Source organism: Danio rerio, chromosome 20, assembly GCF_049306965.1.
Source record: "Danio rerio strain Tuebingen ecotype United States chromosome 20, GRCz12tu, whole genome shotgun sequence".
Lineage (NCBI taxonomy): Eukaryota > Metazoa > Chordata > Actinopteri > Cypriniformes > Danionidae > Danio > Danio rerio.
In genome coordinates this window covers 43,459,403-43,480,177 of record NC_133195.1, presented here as the reverse complement: position 1 = coordinate 43,480,177, position 20,775 = coordinate 43,459,403, and the positions used below count along the sequence as shown (strand labels likewise).

At 29.8% G+C, this 20,775-nt stretch overlaps 1 protein-coding gene across 27 annotated transcripts in view; it reads right to left on the bottom strand.

Annotated features, from left to right (window-relative positions):
• Positions 1-20,775, bottom strand: part of trdn (triadin) — a 99,596-nt gene that overhangs the window by 57,102 nt on the left and 21,719 nt on the right. For 21 of the 27 annotated variants that reach the window (XM_073933578.1, XM_068215682.2, XM_068215692.2 and 18 more), the window contains 3 exons: positions 19,512-19,565; positions 14,040-14,165; positions 4,108-4,134 (listed from right to left, as the gene is read on the bottom strand). In XM_073933578.1, the coding sequence (XP_073789679.1) occupies positions 4,108-4,134; positions 14,040-14,165; positions 19,512-19,565 (207 nt within the window). The remainder of the gene's footprint in view (positions 1-4,107; positions 4,135-14,039; positions 14,166-19,511; positions 19,566-20,775) is intronic. The other 6 variants (XM_068215688.2, XM_073933570.1, XM_073933577.1 and 3 more) reach the window with 1 other exon arrangement.

Genomic DNA, 20,775 nt, shown 5'->3' with positions numbered 1-20,775 from the left:
CCACGGTGTTTGTTGCATGTTTTCCGCGTGATGCTGTAGGGTCGATATAGCAAAGCTGTTGGTTTGCAGCAAGCATTTTTGTCAGGAGAGCTGTACGAGAATTGGAGAATGGCGGACTTTATCTTTTATTAGTTGAGTTGGTTACTATTCAGACACATCGCCCATGTCCGTGCTGTTGTGTTCGCCTTAAAATCCTTCAGATTACAGGGCTGGGCAAATGGTTGCAATAGATAGGGAAAGAGACCTGCTGCACTGCTATAAGCTATCCACTGTGTCTGACCCGGTGATTGAGGAGAAGAGGAGTGCCTCCTTTATAGTGTTTATATAAACACGATTATCTGTTTGATATTATAAATTGTGGTTGTGTGTATATGGAATTACAAATAACAAATGTAGCAGGATATAAAATTACTGTTTATTTATTTGCATTTTATCTTTATAAACTATAAGATAATTGGTTTCCTCACAGTTTGTCTTTCTTTATGTGAGGCAACTGACAACAATTGTTCGCTTCCCTCTTTTTTTCCCCTGCTCTGCCGGTGACACCCACTCCTCCCACTGGTCGCAGCGCTCCACGCCCATTATAATGCATTTCCTTTTAAAAATCCAGGGTAGACTTGAACCGAAAGAGGGGCATTTCAGGACCCTTTAATTTGAACGTGGTCCTTCAAATCCAGCAAAAACCCACAGCTCCTTCCTTTTTTTTTTTTTTTTTTAATTTAAGACTTTTTTTCAGGAGCCTGTCAAAATATTCCCCCTCATAGGCACCTGAAGTGATGCCTTTTAAATATTGCTTTTAATACTCTTTCAATTAGCAGCTGAAAGTCTCACAGGCCTAATGTGAGTAGCATTTTGTGAGGAGATTTGCATATTTATTTAGTTCAGCAATGTGTCAGTTTTCAAAACGACAGACAGAATATGACTATTTGCACCAAACACCACTTGACACCCAAGTGCTGTTGTGCTCCACTTTAATAAATGCTTCAGAAAACCATGAAAAAAAGGACATGCAGCTTACAAGGTCAATATAGATGGGAAAAAACTCAAGTACTGGGGGAAAAATAAACTTTGACGATGTGAAGACAATCTGCTGAAGTTCAAAATGCGGATCAAAATGAAATCAAGGCAATTTAAAGTGGACCTATTATGCAAAAATCACCTTTATAACGGGTTTAAACACAGTTGTGTTGTAACCACTTGCTAAAATAGCCAGCTTCTAATGGCATTCATGTATTAATACTAAAATTAGTCTACAGAAACACTTTGATTGACATTTTACCTATCATCAGATGGGGAAAATCCCACCCATTAGTGATATCTCACTCATTAGCATATATAGTCTTGTTTCCACTATGCTGACACACAGGCATTTTAGCTCCACTTTTTAAGAAGAGGGCTGCATGCACAATCTCATTTGAATTTAAAGTGACAGTCACCGAAATAGCACAATCAGCATCAAAACCCAAAAGGGGCAGCTTCAAAGAGTTGCAAAACATTATTTGTGGGGTATTTTGAGCTGAAACATGCGTATTTTAGGGACATAAAAGACTTATTTTACATATTGTAAAAACTGGCATAATACTGTATACGTCCCCTTTAAGAGACTTGGAATGTGGTATTGTTAATGATAGACAGATTAATCTGAACATTATCAGTACTTATTTTTTGGGTCTAGTGCCTTTCATTAGGTAATACTTAATTCTTAGATACTAGTACTTATTATATAATGTACTCTCTTTTTGTTATTACGCTAATACCGGTTAAATAGAGACAAACACTTAGTTATAAGTTACTTGTTAGTACTTGATTATCTACTCTACTCTATTTCTGTGTATTCAATAGATAGTGAAAACGTCACTTTTTCACATTGAAAATGTCACTAGTTCTTGAAATTGTATTTTTTTAAATCGGCTCTATACTGTGGACATTCAGAATAAATGATATATGACTAAATATAATCTACAATGCAGGATTTGCTTAATGTTGATTAAAGCAAGGTTCTTGATAGAAAAACGATTAAGTATTTATTTATTGAGGTTGTTTTCTGTGATAAGGAGACCTTGAATTAAGGATGCTTTTTTATTGGTGGCCATATTGAAATATTTTTTAATTTTATTTATATTAAAAAATAGTTGGTTAATAAAGTTCTGAGATCAGTTCAAACTTTTCTGGAGGTAACATTCTAAAAATAAAATCAGCTATTGAATGTAAATGTTTACAAACATGCAGAAAATTTACTATTTATTTCTATTGGCTAATATCGGCTATCGCTCTTCAAATCGGTTATCGGTGTCGGACAAAAATTCCATATTTTCTTGCATTTCTACTTTAAATGATAATGACAGTTAAGTTGTACTTAAAGTTAGAGTGTGGAATTTGCTTTTGTTATTTCAGCATATTTTTTTCTTTTAGTTGAGGACCAATAAGCTTAAACTTTCTAGGAAAATTTCTTTAAAAACATGTCTACAAAACAATTATTTTTTGTTTTTAGTTTAATCTTTTTTGATATTTTAGTCTGTTATTTTTTGTGTAGTGCATATCATAAGATGAATGCAATAGCAGGTGTGAATAATGAGATAAAATTGTTACAATCAATAATGACAAAATATTTTGGGATCTAATATAACACAGTTTTAAAAAAATCACAGAGAGGCTATAAGTCATATTCCAAAACCATTTCAATCAATGTTTCTCGCTGGTTGAATGACCTTTCGATTCCAAACTCAGACTGCAGACTCACTGGTATCCTTCAAATGACAACTAAAAATCCATCTCTTCCCAAAACATCTGGGGCCTCATGAACAAATGCTTGCGTTGAATTCACACTAAAACATTGCGGACGGACAAAGCTGTAAATGTACGTACGCAGTAAAAAATTTAGAAACACTGCGTACGCAGAATCCCACGCATATTCTCTTTGTACATCCCGAATTAACGTGAAACTGAGCGCACGTGCACGAGCACAAAACCCCTCTCTGTCTCCTCCCCCTAATAAATATGGTAATAACTCAATTTTGGCAAAACCAAGTGAAAAAATAATGGCAAAAGCAAGCAAGAAGAGAAACTTTACAGAATGTAAATTGGAGGTGCTCCTATCAGAGGTAGACCGGAGAAAAACTGTGTTATTTGCAAGTTTGTTTTCCGGAATTACTAACAAAACAAACAAAAAAAAATAAATAAAGTGGGAGAGTTAAGCTGACGTGGTTAACGCAGTGGGGTCTGAACATCGCACTGTGAACAAATTAAAAAAGAAATGGTCCGATGTAAAGGTGCAGGTTAAGAGGAGAACAGCCGTGCAACGTCAAAGTGTGGACCGAACAGACGGGGTAACAGGGAATGCTCAACTAACACCCTTTGAGGAGAGAGTTGCCCCAATTGTAGTCAACACTTTTCTGTCTGTAGTAGTATCTGTGTCTGTGGGAGACACAGATGTATTAGAGGAACCCTTTGTTAGGGCAGTATAGCAGCACCCCTCCGCTCTTATCAAGGCAGCGCAACCGGCATTTCAGCTGCCCAATCGCAAAGTTTTTGTGCGTACACAGCATTGATACATGAGGCCCCTGAACCCCGGTGAATGATACCAAAACCACCTTATTGTATGTATTGCCTCTTGTTGTTGAATTGCTGAATACCTCCTCAATTTTAAGTCCCTTTGGACAAAATCGTTTGCTAAATGACTATATGTAAATGTAAAAAACATTGACAACTTAGGATTGTAAGGCAACTTACTGCACAGTTCACTGAAATTTACCATTTTAACTGAAATTCAACCCATATTTTTTGTTAAAAGTTGTAATAAACTCTAAAATATCTATGCAGCAAATCCCCCTACAATTTTAATTAGTTCATTTTTAAAAAAAAATTTTTAAAAGTGTAATTCATAAATTGTAGTGTATAGGTACCTAAGTTGTAGTGTAGGTGCCTAAAAATAACATGTAGTTTTTTTTTTAAATATGTAGGCCTAATCTCAAAAGAAGAGTGTGTATAATGATTTTTTTTAAAACACAGGTTTGCCTTTATACCATATGAGTCTGCCTTCACCTTTTAACCAATGCGTCTCTTATTTGTGTATAATGAAAGTGAAGGAGGACAGAGTTTGATACTAACCTTTTTTCTTCACAAAATGACGCTCGCCTAAATTGGTGAAGGAGGAAGGAATACAAAAGACAAGAGTGTTAGAGAAGAACCTACAAAATAGATCTTTTGAAACATTGATGAGGGCTGAATAAATTATAAATGTGGATCAAAGAGAGGAAAAGGCTTGTCTACGATTCATAGCACTTTATTCTGGCCTTTAAGATCTTCTGTGGAAGCAAAAAAAGGCATGCCAGCATCAACACACACACGCACACATAAACAAACATGCATACGCAGAAGTGTTTTCTTGCAACCTCCGTCTTTCACCCCCACACATTTCATTTGCATGCAAGAACACTCAGAAAGTGTTAATTATGCAGCCACCTTTATAACTGGTGATGCATTTACATTTGTAAATAAAGTAAAATGATTAATTAATCAGCTTGTTTGACTGTCGAGCGATTTGATCTGGCGAGCCTGTTTTTCTGCAGTGTGATCTGTAAATACACCCATCTGGGTTAGAATGAAGAGGATAAATTATTGCTGGTTTTGTATAGAGCTGTGGTGCTCTACAAAAAGTAAAATGATTTAAAACAAAGCCAAAATAATAGACTTTAAGATAAAACTAAAAATCAAAAAACATTCATGTAGTTGCCCCTCAAGTTTTTGTTTTATTTGTGCTTTAAAGAACTTTTTTCCACACAATTAGAAATTATGTAGGAATATTAACCCTTGTGTGCTCTTGTGGATGTTTTAAGGTGGTGATCTGGTGTGATTCTGAGGCTTTATTCAACCACAATTGTCTCTGTGTTTCAGAAAATGGAATGATTTTTTTATGGCAAATCTTATTTTGACACATTTTAGGGAAATGCTGGGGAATTAATTTTTTAGGGAAAAAATCAGCACTGTTTGCAAATTCACAACTTTATTGGTTTGTTGGTGGCTGTTTTTGCACTTTTGACTTCAATTATAACAAAATGGTTTGATTGCAAAGCCATGACACCATATAATCATGCTATCTTTATTGCTGGTGGCTTTATCTGCTGGGAAGAGGTAAAAAATTTTTTTTTTTACTGTTGTTCATCACAGTGCAAAAAAAAAAAAAAGCTTAGTTTCTGGCTTTTTTTTTTTTTTTTTTTGAGAGACCTTTGCACACTTACCTTATTATGTTTGAGAAAATAAAAAAATAAGCAGCTCAGCTCTCAGAACATAAACATTGTAAGTGTATTAATGCACACTCACTATAATTTGTTGTTTTACTCCAAAGAATTCCATATTAAAGCCAGAAACATTTTTTCATTGGCCCATCTAAAGGGTTAATGGTGCCAACTGATGGTCAACAGTAAAAATAATAAATCGTACCTCATCCTGACAGGGAAAGCCACCAACAATCAAGAATGCATGGTTATTTGGAGTCAAGGCTTTGCAATCAAAAAATGTGGTTATAAAGGAAGCCAATGAGGCACAAACAGCCTCTAACCCACTATCCTAAACACAATCATCATTTGGGGCTTAAACAAATCATACTAAAGATGTATGAATAAGATTAGTTAAGATAAAGTCATTCTAATTAGCTGCTAAATCAAAAAGTTACGTTCTTGTGAGATTGCCTTAAAAAAACTCATAAAATGTTTTGTTTTTAGGGTAAAAAACTAAAAGCAACATTTTTTTTCTTATTTAAACAATGGTTACATTTTTTAAGTCAATTAAACGTTTCTTTTTATTTGTTGTCACTTTTGACTATAAATTATCCAAGAAATTACAAAAATAAAATAAAAGTTTTGAGCTCATTTATTAATTGTTTACAGTGGAGGCCTTGAAGTGACAAGGATCATACAGAGATAACATTTTTTTTTATTTATGATTGGCTTGTTTTATTTTTTAATTATATATATATATATATATATATATATATATATATATATATATATATATATATATATATATATATATATATATATATATATTTTTTTTTTTTTTTTTTTTTTGTATTTAAGACAATTGTATTTTGTGTTTAAGTGAGAGTGGGTTCAATCTCTGGTTAAATTGTACCCAGGTTTTATTGGTGTATTGATTGTATTGAATGCTATTTGTCTAACCACACTGCAAAGATTTTTTACTGCAAATCAAAACCATTGTTAAGCTACCATTTTGATTACTGGTTACCATGGTTTAACCACAAAATCTATTTTTTTTTATTCTTATTTTAAAAAGTTTATTTTCCTTAAGAGCTGTTTAGCTGACAATGAAATGACGAAAGGACCACCTATAATTACCACTTATGAATAGTAAAATTATACTTCTTATATTTTTTAACAATAAATTCATGTTAAAGTTAATATTTTATGTACACTTGGAGTTGAAGACGATATCATTAGCCCTTTTGTGAAGGTCAGGATAAAAAAAAATACCCTACCAGTCAAAGGGTCTTTTTTTATAATTATTATTAATAATTTTATTTAATATTTTAAATGCAATTATTCTGTTCATCAAGGCGGCATTTATTTAATGTAAAAGAAAAGTAAAAATGGTTAAATACATATTTATTAAATATTTAGTTATTACTTATTTTATGTAGTTTAAAATGAAACGAATATTCCAGTCGTTAGCTGCTTTTGTTATTACCTTCAATAGTAATTACAATACTACTAATAACAACAATAATTATTAATATTAGAGTGATTTCTGAAGGATTGTTTGACTGAACACTGAGTGATGAAGCTGAAAATTCATCTTTAAAATCACTGAAATAATAATTTATTATTAAATTAAATTATAAACTACTTTTTAACAGGTATTTTATAGCGCAATAACATTTCACAATGTTACAATTTGTACTGTATTTTTGATTAAATAAATGCAGCCTTGGTGAGCAGGAGAAGCTTATTTTAAAACATTTAATAACATTTATTAGTACTGTGTTGTCTTGGTTTGTGTAACATCATTCGGACCCCAAACTTTTGACCAGTAGTATATAAATTTACTGTTGAAGGCAAAATTCTTTATATATTATTATTATTATTATTTATATAATTTCTTAAGGTAGCACTTTGTTTTGATGGTCCATTTGAGTATTGGTACACTGTCTACTTAATATCTGTTGATACCGCTCCTTCAACAGACATTTAACTGACAATACAAAACTTTGCAAGTACATGTCAACTTACACTAACCCCAACTCTAATCCCAACCTAACAGTCTACTAATAATCTAATGAGAATTAGTTGACATGTAGGTGCAATGTAACAAACGGACCATCAAAATAAAGTGTGACCTTTTTTAATAATACTGACCTTAAAAACAACTTTTATTAAAGGCCAAACTAAAACAAATGACACCAATACTAGAAGAAAATGAATATTATAGAAAATACTTTGAAAATGTCTTTGCTCTAATAAAAATCACGAGATGAATATTTGAATTAAACTTTTTATGAAATAAAATCACTGTCATAAATGTTTCGTGTGTAAATAAAATTCACAAATCCGTAATTATAAAATCAGAAAAGAAAACTGAACGTACTCGTAATTTTACGAGGGTACATTTCCAAAACCTGCGATTAAAACAGACACAGATAAAACCTTTTCTTTGTCTGTTTGTATATGACAGATAAATTTGTGATGTGTGTACTTTACAAACACGAAACACAGTTTCACCACGGACACAAGTCCTGATTACGAGTACCAATCAAACAGCAACACTCCACTGTCAAAATTACGTCACTGCTGTCACAGGCATTAATGAACAAGCAAGAGTCATCGATCACAACGGCGTGCCTCCTGGGCACTCAGAACCCCCACACACCGTCTCAGGTAAAAGTTTTGTTATTCCCTCTTTGAGAAATGTCTGTCATGAGCTGTAATAAAGGTTGAGACGTAATGAGGTCCATTTTCGCTGTGTTTCTTGGACATTTTACAGAATCAAAATTAGGAATTAGAAATTGTACACTCGTAAAATTACTTCTACGTTCCGTTTTCCGTTACGATTTTATAATTACGGATGCATGAATTTTATTTACGCACAAAATATTTATGACAGTGATTTTATTCCATAGCATTTAGTGCTAGTTTTGCCTTCAGCTGTATAGTGTGTCTGCACTTTAAACAAAAAGTTAATCTGTTTCCATATTTTCCAAACACAAGTGTTTTTCTGTTGATTTACGGTTGTGAATTGCATTATGAAAGCTTGATCTCTGCTCTAATGATGTTTGATGTTATGAATTTAACTCTACAGTTTAACAAAGTGACTTTTATTGACATTTTAGTAGCTTGAAATATCATGTCTAAGCCTGTAAAATAACAGAAAATGTCCTGGCAGTTTATTAAAAGGTTTTGTAGTGCAACATACAACACCAACCCAAACAATATATCACTTTAAGGTATTAAAAATGTTATTAAAAGTCACCTTTTCAACCTTTTTATGGTTAAAAGTTGTTAAAAGCAAGATTAAGATCCTATAATGCAATCTAAAAACATAAACTAAAATCATAAAAAAAATAAATCATAAAGTTCAAAAACACGGCTAATGTATAGATTTTTTACAGTGTTGTTATCAGTTTGTATACATTGCAGATGATATATTTTGTTGGTGTGTGATGTAACCGTCAATGTGAAAAGCATTCATTGATAACTGGAGCTATTGAAGCGATGTAGCAGTCAATCCGCACGCATTTATTTTAAATGAGCACCTCAAGGTGACTTATGAGGAATCCTAGCCAAGCGTGTTATTGGTTGGCAAATGGCAATGTCACAATTGTCTCTCTCTCAGTGTGTGTTTTGAGTTCTCCTTATAAATGTTTCTTAAAGTGTTCTCTGTGCTTATGTATTCATTTGTGCTCTGACTGCTACACAAATATTTCTTTTGTAATTCAGAAGGTGTCAGACACTTGTACTGTACTGTATTTTCTGTATGTTTTAGCTCTTGAAACATTTGTGTAATGACTCTTGAGGCATTGTGGGGGTTTAGTTAATTGATAGCAGATTCTTGGTCACTGATAATTAATTAAAGTAAATGTCATTCATTAAAGTACTTCATGGGCCTTGTTTAATTGTCATAAGCTTGATTCATCTTTGGAGATTTGACTGATGATTAAAGCAAATACGGTAGCTGTATGTTTGTCAGTTTTAACTCTTTAGAAAAAGTTACACATACCATGGACCTAAAGTGTATAATGGACTAAAATGTATATGTTCAAAAATGTCATAAAGATATTTTTATTTTTAAAATTATAATTACCAAATTAACAAATATTACCAAATATTCATGCATTTATAGATGTTTAACCATTTAAATTATGCTTTTTGTCTTTTCTTTTTTTCAAATTGGTGCAGGTGTTTTGTTTTATTTAAAAAAAAAAAGTAAAATAGTAATTATTTTCCCATATGCTACGCAGATTTAGTTTTGTTAATTACAGTTTTGGATGTATCAATGATAAATACAAATAACAACATTCATTTTGTGACATTTATTTTTATGTAGTGTTACTGTATATTTATTTATGTGTTTTTTATTTATGTATTATTATTAAATTAAATACATTTTACTAGTTTTATTTTTCCCTGAAACGCACAAAATCAGTTTTGAATTTCAGCCCTGATCATTTTTTTTATTATATTATATTATATTATATTATATTATATTATATTATATTATATTATATTATATTATACTATATTATATTATATTTTATTATATTATATTATATTATTATATATTTATAGTTAAATTTTATTCATATATAATTGAATAATTCATTATTATATCAGTATTATACGTTTTTAAAACAACAAACCATTTGGTCACTTTTTATTTATGCTTATGACTAAAAACTAATCTCTAATTACAATTACTTGTTTGTCTTGTTAGTCATCAGGACAGAATTTCTGGTTGTGACTGGTTCATTTATAATTTTATTTAATTTTTTAATTTTACATTATTAAATGTATTTTATTAAAACTAATTTAATTCCTCACATATATAAGCTACTATTCTTTTGTTTTATCTTTAATTTAATTTAATTTAATTATTCATCATATTAATTTAATGTAATTCCCCACATATATAAGCTACTATTCTTTTGTTTTATCTTTAATTTAATTTAATTATTCCTCATATTAATTTAATGTAATTCCCCACATATATAAGCTACTATTCTTTTGTTTTATCTTTAATTTAATTTAATTATTCCTCATATTAATTTAATGTAATTCCCCACATATATAAGCTACTATTCTTTTGTTTTATTTCTTTTTATTTTAATTATACCACATATTAATTTTTTCCCACATATATTAGCTACTATTTTTTTTGTTTTATCTTACTTTTGTTTTGTTTTGTATTGTTAAATGTATTTCATTTTATGGATTTTTTTCAAACTTAAAATACTCTGATACATAAAATAACATAATATGGACAAAAATATCCATGTCCAAAAATGTGTATGTTTTAAACTGTGTATTTTAATTAATGTAAATGAGGGTGAGCTATTTAAATTCCAATAAATATACACACCTGCACCAAAGCTTATGTAGTTAATATTACGCATTATTAAAAATATTAAAAAAAAAAAAAAAAAAAAAGGAAAATGAACAAAACTGTCAGTTAGCTTTGTTTGCTAACTTGCTACTGTACTATTCTGTACCAGCCTTATCATTTGGTTGGTTTAGTTGATGGGATACATTTTTTAAGGTTGATTAAAATTAACTCTATTGACTTAAACTTAGTCAGTAAGTAAAGGTTTATTTATATAGCACCTTTCCCAGACACTGAGTCACAAAAACTTGATACAAAATCAGGATAAAGGGGACATAAAGCACCTATAAACATTTTGAATGAGCTTTTAAGTGCATCTGTGGTTGAACACCAGGCCATTGGAGCTCTCAATGAGACCACAGTGGCCAATTAGCATCCAAAATGAAAGAGGGGAGGTAAAGATGTCTCAGGTTGTTGTGTGTGTGAGTGAGATTTATTGTTCTCTCCTGATAATTACTTTTTTTAAGTTCTGTTGACTTCTGCTTTGTTATGACATAAAATCCATCATCTGTTCCTTTGGATTGCATTGCAGAGGTGTGTTTAAAAAGATGTTATAGTCTTCTTTTAAAAGACAGTTTCTTGAAAGTAAAATTTAAATGTGATTTAAAAAAAGCAGGATCAGATTGAACATTGAACTGTTTTGAATTAATAGTACTTTTGTGTATTTATTTTGTATAATATTTTCTATGTTTAAAGCAAGAACAAATGGCAGCTGTACAAGATGAAAGATTTTAAACTATATTATATTATATTATATTATATTATATTATATTATATTATATTATATTATATTATATTATATTATATTATATTATATTATATTATATTATATTATATTATATTATATTATATTATATTATATTATATTGTTTAAACCTTTAAGAATTATTGCTTGTTTGTTTGATAGTTAGTTAGATGATTATAATTATGGCTTATTATAATCATCTAATTATGGTATTAATTTATTAATATTATGGTTTGTTATTTGACTATTTTCATTTATTTCAGTTTTTAAAAGGTTGCTGGCTAAAACAAAAAAAAAGATGTAGAAAAAAGTTTTAAAATATATTATCTAAAAATAAGAGTTAAGTTATGCACTTTTACTTAAAGCATTTTAGTAGTTTTATTTTGCCCTGAAGTCCTGATTAGTTTTTTGACCAATATTATATTATATTATATTATATTATATTATATTATATTATATTATATTTTATTATGTTATGTTATATTATATATATATAATAATTATTTTAAATTTATTATATTTTATTTGAACTAAATTAATTTGATTTTATTCCATATATACAGAATATAAGCTACTCTTTTAGTACTCAATTAATTAAATTAAATTACATTTTATTCATTATTTTATTTATTGATTTGTTTTTCATGTATTTTTTTACCTACTCTTATTACATTTTATTTTATTACCCACATACATAATATAAGCTACTGTTTTAGTACTCAATTAATTAAATTATTTTTTTTATAAATTTGTATTATTTTATTTTAACTAAATTAATTAATACATTTTATTTCCCCACATACAGTATATAAGCTACTATTTTAGTACTCATTTAGATTAATTAATTAATGTATTTATTAATATTTTTATTATATTTTTAACTAATTTAATTACATTTTAATTTTTTATTCCTCACATACAGAATATAAGCTACTATTTTAGTCCTCAATTAAAATAAAGTAAATTTATTTATATTTTCATTTATTTTTAACTAATTTAATTACATTTTATGTTATTATACACACACACACACACACACACACACACACACACACACACACAGAGAGAGAATATAAGCTACTATTTTAGGACTCAATTAAATAAATAAAAAAATTCATTTGATTATTGAAGTTTATTTATTTATTTATATTTTCATTTATTTTTATAAAATTTTATTTTAACTAATTTGATTACATTTTATTTCATGTTATTCCCTACATACAGAATATAAGCTACTATTTTAGTCCTCAATTAAAATAAAGTAAATTTATTTATATTTTCATTTATTTTTAACTAATTTAATTACATTTTATGTTATTATACACACACACACACACACACACACACACACACACACACACACACACAGAGAGAGAGAGAATATAAGCTACTATTTTAGGACTCAATTAAAAAAATAAAAAAATTCATTTGAATATTGAAGTTTATTTATTTATTTATATTTTCATTTATTTTTATAAAATTTTATTTTAACTAATTTGATTACATTTTATTTCATGTTATTCCCTACATACAGAATATAAGCTACTATTTTAGTACTCAGTTAATTAAATAAAATAACTTTTTATTTAATATTTGTTTATTTATTTATATTTTATTTATTTGTGTTAGTTTGTTTTGACTTATTTAATAAAATAAAATGTTATTTTATTTCCCACATACAGTATGTAAGCTACTATTTTAGGACTCAATTAATTTAAATTAATCATTGAAATTTATTTATTTATTTATTTATTTTTATTATATTTAATTTTAACTAATTTAATTACAATTTATTTGATTTTATTCCCTAAATACAGAATATAAGCTACTATTTTAGTACTCAATAAATTTAATTAAATTACATTTTATTTATTTATTTTATTCATTTATTTTTATATGTTTTAACTACTTAATATCAATTTTATTTCACACATACAGTATATGAGCTACTATTTTAGTACTTAGTTAATTAAAGTAAATTTAATTATTTTATTTGTTTTAGTCCCCACATACAGAATATAAACAATTATTTTAGTACTCAATGGAAATTTTGTACAGAAGCATTACTTGTCCTAAAGGAATTACATAAACACACATGAACTTTTTTTCAATAATATTATATTACTGTGCATAATTCCCTTTGAATCCAACACAAAGTAACTTAATATATACTAAAGAAACCAAGATGATTTAACAAAGATTAATGACAGAGATGTGATACTATTTTGTTTGATTTTTATTGTCATTTTGTAGAATCACACAGAGTTTAGGTGGACAGTTCCTTGCAGAAATCCCTCATCCTCTTTCTCAAAACTCTTCATAGTGGTGTAAAGCTGTAAAACAGTGACCCATCCTTAAATATATTCCTCAATAACAACACTCATCATTGAGCAGATCTTATAATATTATATCAGACCATAGATTGCATAAACATAGATGTGCACAAACATAATCAGTGCTATTTGCCAATCCCATTGGGAGACCAAACCAGGTTTATTCAGCAGAGAGGAAAAAAAACGTGACCATAAAAGCCAGCTCCTATTTCCAAAAAGACCTATTTATACACATGGCTCATCAGATCAAACCGCTGTGGTTAGTCTGTGGTTTTAGAGATTATGTTATTTTCACAGTACACACTTTGTTGCTGCTATTGTGAAAAAAAAAATCCCATGGCAAATTAATATACCTTCATCCTCCTCTTCTTCCGGCGCTACCAAATTAGTCATAAAAGTCAAGATGGATGTAATCCAGTCGGAAGAGTCATCCATGGCTTCGCTCACTGCTTTTTCAGGGCTGATGTGGTGAATGCCTCCTAAGAGCATGTTTTAAACAAGGCATCTTGAGACACATGTTTCTGTACGGCCAGAATAGTTTCGTTTACAGGCACTTGATTAGATAGATAGATAGATAGATAGATAGATAGATAGATAGATAGATAGATAGATAGATAGATAGATAGATAGATAGATAGATAGATAGATAGATAGATAGATAGATAGATAGATAGATAGATAGATAGAATCAGTTTGTAGATAGATAGATAGATAGATAGATAGATAGATAGATAGATAGATAGATAGATAGATAGATAGATAGATAGATAGATAGATAGATAGATAGATAGATAGATAGATAGATAGATAGATAGATAGAATCAGTTTGTAGATAGATAGATAGATAGATAGATAGATAGATAGATAGATAGATAGATAGATAGATAGATAGATAGATAGATAGATAGATAGATAGATAGATAGATAGATAGATAGATAGAATCAGTTTGTAGATAGATAGATAGATAGATAGATAGATAGATAGATAGATAGATAGATAGATAGATAGATAGATAGATAGATAGATAGATAGATAGATAGATAGATAGATAGATAGATAGATAGAATCAGTTTATAGATAGATAGATAGATAGATAGATAGATAGATAGATAGATAGATAGATAGATAGATAGATAGAATCAGTTTGTAGATAGATGATAGATAGATAGATAGATAGATAGATAGATAGATAGATAGATAGATAGATAGATAGATAGATAGATAGATAGATAGATAGATAGATAGATAGATAGAATCAGTTTGTAGATAGATAGATAGATAGATAGATAGATAGATAGATAGATAGATAGATAGATAGATAGATAGATAGATAGATAGATAGATAGATAGATAGATAGATAGATAGATAGATAGATAGATAGAATCAGTTTGTAGATAGATAGATAGATAGATAGATAGATAGATAGATAGATAGATAGATAGATAGATAGATAGATAGATAGATAGATAGATAGATAGATAGATAGATAGATAGATAGATAGATAGAATCAGTTTATAGATAGATAGATAGATAGATAGATAGATAGATAGATAGATAGATAGATAGATAGATAGATAGATAGAATCAGTTTGTAGATAGATGATAGATAGATAGATAGATAGATAGATAGATAGATAGATAGATAGATAGATAGATAGATAGATAGATAGATAGATAGATAGATAGATAGATAGATAGATAGATTTGTAGATAGATAGATAGATAGATAGATAGATAGATAGATAGATAGATAGATAGATAGATAGATAGATAGATAGATAGATAGATAGATAGATAGATAGATAGATTTGTAGATAGATAGATAGATAGATAGATAGATAGATAGATAGATAGATAGATAGATAGATAGATAGATAGATAGATAGATAGATAGATAGATAGATAGATAGATAGATAGATAGATTTGTAGATAGATAGATTATTAATCTGCAGAAATCCTGAATATGGTTTTCACACACTTTTGGCCACAAACTGTATATGCTACTTCCTGATTTTCAGTGTACCGTTCATCCTGAATGACATCTTCATCGAGAAAAATTGATGATTTCAAATGTAGCAGTGAGAAAGACTAGCAAGCACCCATGTCTATAAAAAAAACCCATATGGTCGTATATACGTCTACAGATAAAAATTGCAAAGTCAGTAAATCTTGTGTTCGTTTCTGGAGATATTTGGGTGTTCCCGCTCTCCAGCGCCCGTCGTCAGGAATACTCATCAGACTCCACACATCTCCGTGTAGTTTCTGTGTGTCTGTGGTGGTTATCAGCAGGCGAACAGCATGACCCGAGTCAAAACCGTTTTACCAGAAGCCATTATGCAGAGGGTGACGTGACAGCGAGCACAGACTCCAGACTCCTCAGACCTCCATTATAGCCTCTAAACACTCTCATGTTCGCCGCCGCCACCAGAATAAATTAGTATTTGATTATGATATATTCTGACAGCCTGTTACTTTAATTTGTAGCGTTTTGAAACATTCGCAAGAAGGTGTTAAAATCAGCTCATAAAGGAGTTATAGATGAACATCACAGCTATTTTAGTTGCGTTTATTACAGTAGGTTGGTGATGAATTGTTAAATTGCTTCATTATGTTAATCACATAAGATTAAAGAGATATTTCCCCCATAAAGGAACATTTACTCACTATTTATACTCGCATGCAGGGGTTTCCAAACCTCTTTATACTGTTGAAATCAAAAGAAGATATTTTGAAGAAAGTTGAAAACCTGTAACCATTGATTTCCCTTTCATCATTTACTGCAAGTAACTGGGTGTATATCTGAATAAAAATAAGTTCAATTGGTCTTAAAATACAATTCAGCTGTACAAGAAGGGTCAGAATCGCATTCATTTATTAAGACGAGAAGGAGAAACACTAATTAAATAAGCGTATAAAAAGGGCAGGTTCTGTTGTGGGGGGTGTATTACTCACTATAGAAGAGACTGCGCATGATCAAATGATTGTCAGTGATGAACCACGGTTGTCATCCCCTTTTTGATACACAGGCCTTGAAAAACCTGGAAAAGTCATGGAATTTTGACATGGCATTTTTCCAGGCTTGGAAAAACAGAAAAACCCACAAAGTTTTGGAAAAGTCATGGAAATTAGTTTAACAAATATCTGTATACTTGAATTAGGGGAGTGTTATATTGGAAAATCTGACATTACCAGATTTTGGATTTCTGTGATATAATTGCGATGTGAATACAATTTCACCAGATGATTTAACAGGTTTATTTGGATTGATTGGGGGGATTTTGTAGAGGAGTGAATCTTGAATAATATAAAATACAAGCATAGATAAAACATAATAAAAATAAAAGTGAATGATAGTTTTCAGGTATTCGCTTTTCAAGTACAGATATTGAATGATCAACACTGCATAGTCTTCATTGTATATTATTTCATCTTTATTAAAGTTACAAAAAATTTCTTGTAGCCGGATGTTTTAAAATTTGAAATATTGGAATGTTCACACAGTCACAGGCCTTAAAGGGACGGTTTACTCAAAGATTAAAATGTACTCACTATTTACTCACTTGACTTGTTTCAATAGTTTAAGAGCTATTCAATTATATTGTTTTTGTGTTCATTAAAAAAAAAAGAAAAAGAAAACTCATAAATGTTTGAGACAAGTAATGGGTGTAATGAAAATGGCAAGTAATTTTGGGGAGAACTATCTCTTTAAAAGGCATGCAAATGATAAACTTTTACTCCATTATGATTAAACACTATATTAAACTATAATCCCCACATTGCATATCCTGCGACATGACTATTGCGGATGCACACATTGTGATATCGATGCTGAAACAATATATTGTGCAGCCCTAACTTCAATATTGGTTAGTTGTCTAATTTTATGTCCTTGGCCAAAAACTTGCTCCCACATTGTTAGTGCTGTGTAAGCATGATCAAAATCTATATAAAAACAAATTTAAACAAAATAGATTGTTGAATGTTCTATGATTTGCTGTAAGGAATTTGAATGTCATTGTTTTTCTTATTATTTGCCATGTACTGTATGTAGACATTACGTGAAACATTACGTCATGTAAATGTACTTGAAAGTTCTGGAAAATAATGGAATTTTAGTAGTAAAAATGTTTTTGAACCCTGGATACAGTCTAAACGTGTGCAAGCTTATTTAGCTTAAAATTAATTCAGCCTCTGTGTTACAGGGAACGATACAGGATCAGACCACCAGGGATCAGATTGTATAATTAAAGTCATACTAGATGAATTATGCTAAATTTTAATAGCATTAATACTGTAGATATGGATTACTCGTTGTTTGAAACTAAAGTGTGCAGTATGAATGTATTTATACACTGTAAAACTCGATTGCTGCAAGCCATTTGAGTTAAAGAACTAATCTGGGTACCATGAACTTACTCCATTTAAGTTGAAGTAGAGGTATTTCATTAACTCAATAGCTTTAACACTGAGTTCAAAACTCTTTTCAAATGAGTAGAATTAACTTTCAGTCAATTTTGAGTTAACCACTTATTTAATTTGATAAAGTGGACTGTTGGGTTTTACAGTGTATTATTGCCTTTTTCATTTATGTAATGTATTTTATAGTATATGGAAAGCTCTGCTGTGATGTGAATTTCCCCTTTGGGGTTAATAAAGTCTAAACAAACAAACATTGTAGAAATAAAAATACAATGGTTACTGATTTTCAACATTCTTCAAAATATCTTCTTTTCTGTTCAACAGATGAAAGAAACTCAAGCAGGTTTGGAGCATGTCAAGGGAGAGTAAATGATGACAAAATTTTCATTTTTGGGTGAACTACCCCTTAAATGTGAAATGCACAGTTGAAATCAGAATTATTAGCCCCCCTTTGATTTTTTATTTTAAATATTTATCAAATTATGTTTAACAGAGCAATGAAATTTTCACAGTATGTGCGATAATATTTTTTTCTTCTGGAGAAAGTCTTATTTGTTTTGTTTCGGCTAAAAGTTTATTTCGGTTTTATTTTTTTAAAAACATTTTTAAGGTCAGAATTATTAGCCCCTTTTAAGATTTATTTTTTTCGATAGTCTACAGAACAAGCATCATTATACAATAACTTGCCTAATTATCCTAACCTGCCTAGTTAAACTAATTAACCTAGTTATGCCTTTAAATGTCACTTTAAGCTGTATAGAAGTGTTTTGAAAAATATCCAGTGAAATATTATTTACTGTCATAATGGCAAAGATAAAATAAATCAGTTATTAGAAATGAGTTATTGAAACTATTATGTTCAGAAGTGTGTTGAAGAAATCTTCTCTCCTTTAAACAGAAATTGGGGGAAAAAAATGGGCCTAATAATTCAGGGGGTTGAATAATTCTGACTTTAACTGTATGTGCTGTAAAATATCATTTAAATGATTAAATATTATTTATTTTATTTATGTTTTTGAATACAACAAAACTCTTAGTTTTCTCGGAGAAGTCATATGTGAACACTTTAAGGTATTAAAAGCTATTTCCACAGATTAAATTGGGAAATTAGTTATTTTTCTACTGTGAAGAAATCACTGTAAAGGTGACACTTATCACCTTTAAAAATCTACAAAACATTCACCTCGTGCCCTAATGCTACTTAAAAATGCCATTCAGGATGACTGCTTTCAAATGACACTGAAATGCTTCAAATTACACTGAAATTCCCCACATTACTAGCAATGACCTTGGTTTATTAATTGTAAGCAACTGCTGTACTTCACATTTGTTGGCTACCAGATCCACTATATAGTCTCCATTCGTATGTGTAAGATGTAAGATATATTGTAAGATGGCTTGCCTCTAAGGCTGCCTGCTTCCTTTAATGTTTTCCTGACACGATGTGGCTGAGGTCCTGTTTGGATGAGAGACACAGAAGCACAGGTGTGGGACAGCGACATACATACTGTATACACACACACACACACACACACACACACATAGGCTGCGTTTCCATTACATTTTTATATTGAGCACATTTAAACAGTAAATTGAAAAAATGCCTAATGAAGTTTTTACGCACACATGATGAGGTTGATCAGGCAATTTCACAGAAGTGTTAGCAAAATGGCAGTGGATTTTCTTCTTCTCGAATTTACAGGTCACCTAAAAAGTCATATGATCATTCTTTAAAGATGGCACTATATGTCTGGCCCAAAGATGTGACCGATTTCTTTTTTTAAACTGATTAAAGTCCGAATAAAGATGGGAAAATTAGATTTCAAGAGACAAAACAGACTTTTTATTCCATTTTATATTACGCAAACTAAGATTGTGAGTTGAAAATTTGCCTAATAAAGTTTGAAGGCTCATGTGAGATTGTTTTTCAGGCAATTTTATTAAAAAGGAATACGTTTAAATACACATTTTGAATGTTTACAGGTCACCTTAAAAGTCATATGATCATTCTTTAAAGATGGCACTGTGTCTGTCCTGAAGATAAGACAGATTTTTTTATTAAACCAATTAAATTTGCAATAAATATGGGTAAATTTGATTTGATTTGAACAGACATTTTATATTACACAAACTAAAATTGTGAATTAAAAATGCCTAATTAAGTTTTTTAACAAATTGTGGTTTTTTAGGCACTTTCGCACAAGAATTAGCAAAATGATAATATGTTTATTCCTTATGCATATGGAGGTCACTTAAAAAGTCATATGATTATTCTTTAAAGATGGCACCAAATGTCTGGCCTGAAGATGATACCGAGTTCTTTTTTTAAACTGATTAAAGTCTGAATAAAGATGGGAAAATTAGATTTCAAGAAACATAACAGACTTTTTATCACATTATGTTCCGCAAACTAAGATTGTGAGTCGAAAATATGCCTGATAAAGTTTTTGAGCTCAAATGATGTTGTTTTTCAGACAATTTTATTACAAAGGGAAAAAAAAAAAAAAAAACGAATGGATTTTTTTTCCCTGTTTACAGGTCACCTAAAAAGTCATTCTTTAAAGATGTCACCATATTTCTGGCCTGAAGACGAGACAGAGTTTTTTCTTAAATTGATTAAAAAACATTCCAGTATTGAGTTGTAACTGAAAGGGCATCTGCTGTGA